At 40.4% G+C, this 11,281-nt stretch overlaps 1 protein-coding gene across 1 annotated transcript; it reads right to left on the bottom strand.

Moving 5' to 3' along the window:
• Positions 1-352: 352 nt before the first annotated feature.
• Positions 353-6,540, bottom strand: LOC124562043. The gene is made up of 2 exons (XM_047130941.1): positions 6,236-6,540; positions 353-531 (listed from the first exon to the last, which is right to left on the bottom strand). The coding sequence occupies exons 1-2, from the start codon at positions 6,504-6,506 to the stop codon at positions 353-355; spliced, it is 450 nt and encodes a 149-aa protein (XP_046986897.1). The 5' UTR covers positions 6,507-6,540.
• Between the last annotated feature and the right edge of the window lie 4,741 nt (positions 6,541-11,281).

Raw genomic sequence — 11,281 nt, 5'->3', positions numbered from 1 at the left:
CAATGACTTCGAATGCACCTCCGTTATAGACACCATTGTGAAATCTACGAATACCGCCGCTACCTGTCTGAATGTCGTGAAACTATTGGGTCTAAAGCTGGAACATTCCGCATTTTGTCAACTGAAACCGGCCGAGAAAAGTTGTGCTGCTTTCTCATTCATCGACCTTCGTATGTCAGCATTATTCTATGAGGAAGTGAAGTACTGCTATTTCTCTGGAGAAAACAACAAATGTAGATTTTTAAATGCTGCAATCATTTTTTATTCACTTCTCACAATTGTGATACATAAGATATTAGAATCATCGCAGTGATAACCTACATCCGCTGACTGTTCGCAGATGGGACTGCAGTCACTGGTGGTGTGTCCCGGCAGCCTTCGCCGCTGCTCTGCCAGCCTTATTGGCAGCTGCCCTGGCTTTGGCGGCAGTCCTCAAATTGTGTGCTGTTCTGGCTTTGCCTGCTGTCCTGGCTTCGGCATGAGCCGCTGTCCTGGCGAGGCCGGCATGTGCAGCTGCTCCTTTCCGTGACGCTAAAAGGAACAAATGACGTTCGGTAATTACAGCTCAAAATTGACAGCCAATCAAGCTCAAGACCTATTACTTACCAAAAATAAGGAACCCACTGATTACTCTGCAATTGACACTTGAGTGTTTTGTAGTACATACGAACACTTATAGATTATCTCTCTACCATTCCACTCTAGAGTAGCACACTGGAAGACTTAACACCTAAATCACTCCGTGTCACTTCTTATTTCTCTTATTTTATCACGATAGTTGTTTCTCCTATGTAGGTGGGAGTTAGCAGCATATATTGGCTTTCGGGCGAGAAAGTTTGTAATCAAATTTCGTGAAAATATCTCGCCACAATGAAAAATGGATTTCCTTAATGACAGTAATCCCAACTCGCTTGCCAGAGTCGTACAGTCTCTTCCACATCGTGAAAGCTGCTCTTTTTCACTGCCCTTGATCAATCCTGTGTTGTAAGATCTCAAAACTCTCAGAAAGAATCCAAAAGGGGACAGAAAGGCGAGGTTCAGGCAGTCTTTTAGTAGGTCTGTTGCATCTTCTCAGTGTTCTGCCAGTAAAACGTACTTGTTGTTTCCCCTTCTCTCAATAAACCGAAGTCGACCATTTGCCTTCCCTATCAAAGTGTTCAACATGCTGGTTCCATTTCATATCGCTTTTCAAAGTTACGCTCAGAAATTTAAAAGGCGCTACTGTGTCATGCAGGGCACTACTTAACTGTATTCGAACATTACAGATTTGCTTTTCCTAGGCATCCGCATTAACTCACATTTTTATACATTTACAGCTAGCTCTCATTCACCACTCCAACTGTCTAAGTCATCTTGTATCCTCCTACAGTCACTCAACTTCGACACCTTCCTGTACGCCACAGCACCATAAACATTGCTGCCCATCCTGTCAGCTAGGTCATTTATGTATATTAAAAATAACAGCGGTCCTATCACACTGCTGTGGCGCTCCTGCCGATTCCTTTGTCTCTGATGAACACTCGCAGTCGAGGACAACCTACTGGATTTATTATTTAAGAAGCCTTCGAGCCACTCACTTATTCCATACGCTCGTACCTTCGTATATTCGGAAATATAGAAATTTGGGATCAACGTGTTGCTCTTCATCGCAGTTTATCATGTGAGGAGAGGTCAAGCTGATTCTCGCTCGAGCAATGCTTTCTAAAACTGTGCTGATTCTTGGACATAGGAAATTTATTATGTTCAAACTCGGATTATGTTCAAAAATTATGCACAATCAAGGGTATTAGTCCGTAATTTTGCGTTTCCGTTCTTTTATCCTTCTTTTATACAGGTGTCACCTGCGCTTTTCTTCTAGTCGCTTGCGACTTTGCGCTGGTGGAGAGGTTCGCGATAATTGCAAGTAAGGGGCCATAACTCAAGTCTTTTCACTTCTGACGTATTGTTCCTCAGGCGTCGTCATGTGATGTGCTACAGTCAGTGGTCCAGCTCAAAAGTTCGTCGTATAATTGCATATAATCATTTGGAATGTACTGCTGCGTATTTTCTAAGTCTTGAATTTTTTGAACTTTAATTGGCACCTCTACTGATGGTAAGCAGGGTGTTTTGGTGGAGCAACAGGTTCTCGCAGATGTGCCACGAAGAATGTGTGACTCACTAACCCGTTGATACACATCAAACCGTTGACGAGCGCAACTCTGGCACTCGCATATGCAAAGTGGAAGACACTGCTGACTGAAAAGTTGTATCTGTAAAAATTTGGCTTGTTCCTCGTTTCTTCAGAAAATCTCGTCTTCTTATGAGATTTTGTCCACCAGTCTTTTAAATCCAGAATCCCAGATGTGTGAACTTCAGTGACTGTAAGTTTTCCATGTTTTATGCTGCTTTAAGGAATGTGCTGTGCTATTTGGTGAACTGATAACATCCTGAGTAGCACTGACTTACGACCTTTAAAACAGACTGATTGAAACATATTCTGTTCATAAGCTCTGCTTATGTGTAACAACGCTTACAACGATTTATATTCTACCTTCACACGCTAGCCATAGAATCACAGATTTATTACCTGGTGATATATTCTCTAGGTAAAGAAAGTCATAGGTTTTCGTTGTTCAGAAATTCCTAAAATGCAGAGGAAGCGAAGGCTGTTGCACTCTCGGTTTAAAAGGGAATACCCAAATGAAGACAGGGAAAGGTGAGGAAAGATTCATGCGTCTGTGAAAAGGTCTACGCGCAAAGCATACAAGAACTACCACCGCCGTACGTTAGCAAAAAGATTTGGACGAGAACCAGAGAAAACTATATGCAAAATCGCTAAACAAGTCTAAGGCTTCCATCCAGTCACTTGTTGACCGGTCCGGTGTAGCAGTAGAAGATAGTGAAACTCAAGCCAAAGTTTTAATTTCGTCGAATCCCTCTTTTTCGCGTCTCGTCTTCAGTATAACTATAAATAAATTCAGCACCACACATTTTGCTCCTAATAAACACACCACAAACTCGGGAGACACGAGTCACGCAGCAACTAGCTCTTCAACTGTTTGCACTCACAACACTATCGCCAAATGTTCAGGTCTAAAAGGGTACATTTCAGTGACTTACGCCCATTTAAAACAAAACGTGATTTTCAGTTGCATGTTACAAGGCATACTCTGCAGCTTAGAGTTGTATTTGTGGCATTTAATTCATTAATGTGGCCAAATGTCAACACTTCTTTCAGTGCCTTCTTCCTATGAGATCAACTTTTTTTAAGGGCCAATATTTTCTGATTTTAAAAGACCATAGCGTTGTATGTTTCTGTATTCATGAAATAATGTATACAGCAATAAAAAGGACACCTATACTACTAGTTCACAGGAGCAGACTTTCTTATTTCTGATATTTTTCTTCTATAACAGGTTTTTTAAAATTTCACGGTAAGTTGATTTTCTTGACTTAGGCTCTATTTAAAAAAAAACACCGATTCATAGTTATGGGTGCGTTTGATCACTGAACTTTGATATATAGAGCGTTCATTGTAAATTACTGTGACGTTAACATCGGTCTGTTTGCGTAATGACATGAAAAAGAATCCACGTCTGGAGATGTATCACTTATGTGCTACGGGAGCAAACTCTTCAAACAATGAAATTAACTCTCCTGCAACGTCTAAATGAAAGACAGATAATAATTTGCTACGATTATGTGAAGTAGGAAACTTCAACCAAGTGGTCGGTAAGGTAACAATGCTCGGTGGCACACAAAAAAGTATACAACATTCGTTTGTCGCAATGAACATCTCGTGTCTCTTCTTACAGTTATGTTCAGCAGTCTTTTTCATTAGCGTAACAAGCAGTTGCAATGGTGGCAGTTGATAGCATATTAGTTCACTAATCTACTGATTATTGGAAGGGTATTAAATCATAACGCCTAATTCACTCAGTACCTGTGAAAGAGTTGAAGACCTTAATTTATATCATTTTCCTTGTTCTTAGAAACGATGTATCACTGAAATTGGGATCCTGTTCAGACACTATCAACATAGAGCTGTCTACACGTTTTGTACTGTACTCGTTGAGTGTGGCCCTCCTGAACCCATCGATTCCACATTCGGGCGACAGTCGAGAGGTTCTGACCGACACGAGCACCAATACCATGGAACGACCAATCCCAGTCTTGACAGACTGCGAATCTACCTCTGTCGAATTTCATCAGTTGTTGGTAGTAATTTCCCCTTGTTACACGAGACAAAACACGAACTTCTCACAAGCAATCAACAGAGAAATCTGATTCCTGAATGTGAAACTCGCTGTGTAAACTTTTCTTATACACAGGACCAGTTTTTTGCCCGCAACTTCGACAGTGTACGAGTATTTCACACATATTGCACACATCTCCTCGTCCGCCCCCCTCTTTCTGTCTCATCCTTCCTTCTCCCCCTGGTGACCTCCTCCTTCCCCATCCCTGTCACCATCTCCTCCTCCTCGTCCTCCATCTCGTCCTCCTCCTCCACCCTCTCTCTATCTTCTGCTCCGTTCTCTCTTTATCCATTTCCCCTTCACTCCCTCTATCCACATGCTCCTCCACTTTCTCTGTCCTACATCTCCTCTATCCGTCTCCTCCTCCACCAACTCTTTCTGTCCATCTCCTCCTCCCTCGCCCACTCTGTCCAGGTTCTTGAAACTGTCGCCCTTCTCTCTGCCGACCACTTCCTCCAACTCTCTATCTCCTGTTTACCTCTCTCTCCGTCCAGCTCCTACGGCACTCCCAACTCAGTTGGAGTTACATCCTGTGTTATATCCTGAACTGCGTACAATTTGTACTTTTTATGTGAGAAGACAAGTTTAACACTTGGTGTTCCCAAACGTTTTCGTAAACGATTTGCTGCCAGAGTTGTCAGACATTCTGACTCTCTTTCAAAATGGTTCAAATGGTTCTGAGCACTATGGGACTTAACTGCTATGGTCATCAGTCCCCTAGAACGTAGAACTACTTTAACCTAACTAACCTAAGGACATCACACACATCCATGCCCGAGGCAGGATTCGAACCTGCGACCGTAGCGGTCACGCGGTTCCAGACTGTAGTGCCTAGAACCGCTCGGCCACCTCGGCCGGCGCCTCTCTTTCCTCTGCAAGACTATACTGAGGTCCAGTGAGAGGGCACCAGTCTGTTTCGATGGTATATCCTTTGGAATCCAGACAACTGATCCATTAGTCATACTACTGGAAGGCGAGGAACTTTACGATGGCTAGTGTAATCATTCTCTTAGATCTTCTCTTCTTTTTTTTTCTTTGGAACTACATGTACTGGTTGGTGTATGAAATTCCGGTTGAAACTGCTCAAGACCTACTTCATAGAACATTACATGTCTTGTTCTACGATGAAAACCAGGAATGTTTAACAAAATGAGCCAACGTTTTATGCATCAAGACAAACATCTACTGTAGCGAGTCACCGCTATGAGGTGAAATAGTACACGTAAAACTGTGACCACCATATTGGTGCCTAAATTCACATTTTCCTTGTGTTATATGCGAGTTTTGTGAAACTGAACGTTGTTTTTGCAGTAATTACATTAAATTATCGAATGATTTTTGAATTAGCAATTGATTTAGTGTCGGCATAATTCGAGCCAGCAGCCGAGATTATACGATAAATACAAAATTTTAGAGTAATGTTTTAGGATTATTACGTGAAAGCTAAATATTTTGTAGCTCTTTTTATGAACTTGTGAAAGGTAAATAATAAACTTGGATTCGATTGCCTATCATCTTAAGTCTGAATCCTTAAAGACAAAAAATATGGTGGTAACTCATTCCATTCCGAGCAACATACACCGTGACTGATAATATCCGATTGATTCTACTTAATTTATTTGTTTGTACATCTCAACCGAGAGTGGTAGAGTAGCAGTAAGACGCAGACCTCACATTCGGAAGAATGGCGATTCAAATTCCCTTCATGGCATTTAGATCTAAGTGGCCTGTGATTTCCCTACCTCACTAAAGGCAAATGTCGGGATGCTTCCTCTCTCAAGATCACAACCGATTTCCCACCATGTCCTTCCACAAATCAAACATGTGCTACGTCTGCAATGAACACGTCGTCGAGGGCACTTTAAACTGAAGTCTTCCTTTCCTTGTCGAAACACACAGTTTAGGGAACTCTCGCATATGATTGATTTAGACCTAACGTTTTGAGACCTTTTGAACATCACATTTTATGAAGACTAAGTATTAAAAATTGGAAACTGTACCCTGTTCAGTATTTGTGCCCTCGGATCCGTCCGGCGACGATCCATCGCTGCTGAACGTTTTAAGGGCGAAGATTGGGCTGATATCGGGCTCCTCCTCTTCTCCACCTCCTCCCGCCCGAAGTAACTGATATGCCAAAGGGTCATCGGAGAACTCGAGCTCGTCAAAATCGTCTGGTGCAATCGGCTTGGTGTCATCTTGAGCCGTGGCGTGTGGCACGCAGAACACAAGCAGGTAGGATCCTGCGAGCACCAGCAGCAAGAGGCGTGACATCTCCTTGCTGTGTGATACGGAAGACTGTCTACACTTTCCAGCTAGACTACCGTACTGTGAAGCCGTCAAAGAATCGCAACGTCTTTTATAGCAACAGGGCGCTGTCAACTAGATACGTTATCGCTACTGGGAGGCAAATGTTTGCATGTGCAGTTCAAACGTATGCTAGTAGAGTACAATCACCACAAATTATCTCTTACCATTTTACCGTAGTCGTTACTTCAAAAGGTCTTGTTCTTTTGCCCTTTCATGCAACAGGATATTATTATCTAGTCTGTTATATAAGGTGAACAAAAAACCCACGTCGGACGCTACAGCGCGGTCTTTGCGCACTAACAGTACAAAAATGTGTGATAGCGTAGATTTTCCCGACGTATCTAATACTGATGACTTTCACGGGTTTGGAGCCTGACGACAACACGATATTTCGGCGGACGATCTGCCGCCATCTTCAGGTGAGATTGAGTGCACAATCACGCCGGAACTGAAGAGACCTCAGATTCGGCGCCTTTATACCGCGGTTACTGGCCGTTGCGCGTGCGCGAGCAACGGAAGAGCTGCCCTCTGTGAGGCGAAGAAATGCAGCGGCGCCAGCGGTTAACACTGTCAAAAGCGAGGAATCGCAAAATTAAAATGCAGCCGGTCGGAAACCAGACCGTTGTTGTTTTATCTGTGATAAAATAGGATTCCACGTGAAACGTCCTCTTTGAAAAATTTATACAAGACTGTGCTTAAACTGACACACAATATTTTGTTAGCGCAACGCAATCTGACTTTCAATAATCCCTACAAAAGAATGGGCCCTGACTAATATTAAACTATACCTTTCAGAAATCACTTACCTCACAAAAATCTTAATTACTCGAACTACTTCAATACAGCGAGCGCCACTACTGCCAGCTAAATAAAAGATTCAAACTACGGAAGGCACTAACTACTGATAGGCATAGTTAGCAAATGAAAGATATTAATAGAGAACAAACAATGTATTTACCTTAATAGTCATAATATATATAGCAGTTCATGACAAATTTCAAAACTCTGCCATCTCTCTCCCCACATCCACCACTGCTGGCGGCTCACCTCCAACTGCGCAACGCTACGCGCTGTAAACATCCAGCTGCCGCTGCCCAACACTACAATGGCAGACAACAATGCAAACTAGACACAGACTGCACACAGCAGAGCCAGTGATTCTCACACAGAGCGCTACGTGGCGTTACCAATAAGGAAACCTAAACAGCCTACTTACATAGCCCCATGCTCCCCACAAAAAATTTTACAAATTGTTTTGGGCAGTGGCCAATAATGATTTGATAAAATTTTTCATAATTACAATAACAAAGATATCAAATGCACACACTTATTGATACAATGTTGGTCAAAAGCTTAAATTTTCTCATAGTCCATAAAGACAGTCCTCATCATTCGTCACAGTAAAATAGCAGTGTTTTTCTCAAAGTCTGAGCAGTAGAAGAAAATGCACACAGAAGTAGTGGATTTCCATGCAGTCTTGAAGTATTGTTGTCCTTCCAGCGGAAAGACAGTGCTGACTCTTGACATGCACACAGGTAATGGGCTATAACAGAGCAACCCACAGCAGAGTCATTCGACGTTTTGAAGAATATTGGTAGGTAGGTCATCACAGAGCAGACCCACTGTAGTCTGGTAGAGATTACGGTATTGATGGGCCATGAAAGATGCAGACCCATTATAGTCCTTGTATAGACGGCCAGCAGCCATCTATTGCGACTGTGCAGGTGCACAATCACCATCGAAGAGTCTTGCAGAGAAGATACCAAGTCCATAAACCACCACTTGTACACTCACGAAGTTTTTGGAATTGTCCTTAGAACCAGCAATGCTGTTATCCAGTCCCTTGCAGAATTATTAACACACATGCAAACACTAACAGTCCCTACTTCTCACATATTGTCCATATACTATGACCAACAGAAACGTGTGCAGTGAAATGTCACTTAATTTGAAGAACTGGTGTCTATACAATTATAAATTTACAACATGAAAATAAAATTACAAAGGTACAAATTACATCATTAAACAACATACAATACAGATAACATTTGTAGTACAGGCTTTACAAAAGAATCGAAATAACATATCCATGAGAGTTACAGGAATTATGACATAAGTACATACATAAAAGGTCTGAATAACTTTTGAAACATCAACTTCACACGTGAGCATTAAAACAAAACAGAATAAATAATGTCTAAACATCTTTACAAAGAAAATAACATATTATTAGAAAAATTCTACAACATAACTCTTATTAGCTAAACACATAAAGGCAGGAAAAACACAAATACACAAGGGTACACAAACACATAGTGGGATAACACAAGGAAAGAACAGGGTTTGTTTTACTGCAGTATTTTGCAAACAAAACTTTCTTTACTTCTTGGAGATCTTCCTTCATTCATCATTATTCCCAAAAAGTCCTATCTATACCTGCTTTCTGTACTTTTTTCGTATAACTTCTCAATGCATTTCTTCCAATTCATCGCAACTCGTTCTCTCATATAGTCTACCCCTGTTAAGCTAACTTAAATCTACTGAGCTCAGATACTAAACTAAGGAACGAGGCAATGCCGCAGCACAAAAGAATTAACACAAACATCAATGACAAAAAGTTCAAACCGGCAAAGCAATTGCAATATTACAACTAATATAGGTCACTGTGCAGCAAACAAGAAAAATAAATGCGTAGTAAACTGGCTTAACAGCGTAATACAAAGTCCAATTCAGTAACACTATGCCTGGCAAACAGCACCAGAAAATGAAATAACTTATACCTAAACATGACAAAGCTCAAGCAAAAAAAATAGTACATTAAAAATGGCCATGTCTAATACCTATGCCACATCTTAACACTAGAGTGATGCATGCCTCTGGAAGGCACACGCTAATGTCTTTTTTTTAAGGCGACTGTCGCCCAGCTGGGTGCCCACGACGCATTAGGTGCAGGTGGTCACTTAACTTTCTTACCGAAATATTTACGACACCAGTTTCCGCTACAGTGACAGTCTCATATAAAAATATTTCACAGGTCAAGAATTTGGGTTACAAATCTGTAGAAACAAAATCCTATAAATATAACAGTGTCCAAAAAATTTTCGCCAGCATTGTGATACATTCACGCATATACACACATTTCATAACTCTTAAAGTATGATTCTTAGTTTCCAACAACCTTTTTCACAAACCAGAGTCCCTAACCACTACTCATTATTCCTTACTTTATTCGTCGACACTTCTTCAATATTTCATCATTACAGATATGTAGCATAATCAAATAACTCGTATAGCATCAGCTTACTGATCATAAACATACCGCAACAGCATAATACACATAGTCATCGTAATAATATCATAACACCTCAGTCAACTCTCAAAATCGTCGTAGCTTCCTCCAATAATTTCAAAACCTAAAAAAAATTCTCTGCTCATTTCAATAGTGTCATCTACCTCAAACGTACTTTAAAAACCATGATCCCATAAGAAATACAACATTCAAAGCTCTCATAGTATCACAATGGTTCCGAAAAATATGAGCATTTCACAAAGTACAAACAAAATACAATTTCATAAGTGTGAAGTTACCCAACTGTGAAATTTCGTAAACATGTGTCACTGATGTAGTAAAAAAAAAAATTATCTCTCAGTTAACTGATCAGATAGCTGAGTAATTTGTGTGTTACAGAAATATGGTACCGATGTGTAAAGTTGTATAAGCAAATACCATATTAGCTAGGGCTCCTTGTGCTTGCCAAACACATGATACACAAAGTAAGCGTGTACCCCCCTGAGGATTAATGTAATTATACCCTCAGGTGTTACAGATTACAGCAATGGAATGAAATGTATTACGGAAAACCTTTGTATCATTGTACTTTAAATATTTGTAAAAATAAATGTTTTAAGTACAAAATTAATCACTCAAATACGTGTACTGTAGCGATAAACTGTGCGTCTTGTAAGATAATCTCTGTGGAAGTGTCGTAGTTGTCGTCCTCCGCAAGCTAAGTTCTGCAGAAGTCAATGTACTTACCTCATGATAAACAAAAGTGAAATGCTTTGTGTATAGATATCTTAGTTATTACGCTTATTGCCATGATGAAGAAAGTACTGTGCTGTAATGTATTGTTGTGCTACGGAAAAGGCAGTCTCATTGTAGCTATACCACAAAAGTTACTACTAAAACATGTATTACTTTCCAGAATAATACAGAAAAATTGTGCAGATATAAAACAGAAACACCGCAAAAGCAACATTGTAAATTGTCACTCATTAGTAGCATCGTGATAAAATCGTGTAGCTGTCACATAAACTAACCACTGTGTCATCTGGTATCTCACTGAAAGTACTTTAAATCCAGAATGTATTTTCAAGCAAACCAAAATGTTGCATTATAATCTCATTAGCAGTACTGGTAAATGTTTTAAGTATGTGAGCCTTATAGTTGTTACGTAGTCATGCAACAAAGAAGCCAGAATGCACACGCACAATAACACTGTGTCATCTGTTCACAATAACAATGCATTCGTAATTTCTGTTTAAATAAGTTCTCTTGGTTCTTGACTGGATATTTAACTTCAAACATTGTTGCATGTTAACAGTTTCTTAAGTCTGACAAAGCATACTAGAAATGTGAAGTGAAAAGTTTTATGGCAAAGACAAAGTTAAAAAGCAGATTATCTTTCAATAAACGGTTTTACATGTGAAATGTGGTGTAAACCTTTACTCTTCCTAGT

The sequence above is a fragment of the Schistocerca americana genome, chromosome 1 (genome assembly GCF_021461395.2).
Source record: "Schistocerca americana isolate TAMUIC-IGC-003095 chromosome 1, iqSchAmer2.1, whole genome shotgun sequence".
Lineage (NCBI taxonomy): Eukaryota > Metazoa > Arthropoda > Insecta > Orthoptera > Acrididae > Schistocerca > Schistocerca americana.
The sequence above is the reverse complement of the archived record's forward strand: the minus strand, read 5'-3'. Positions and strand labels throughout refer to the sequence as shown.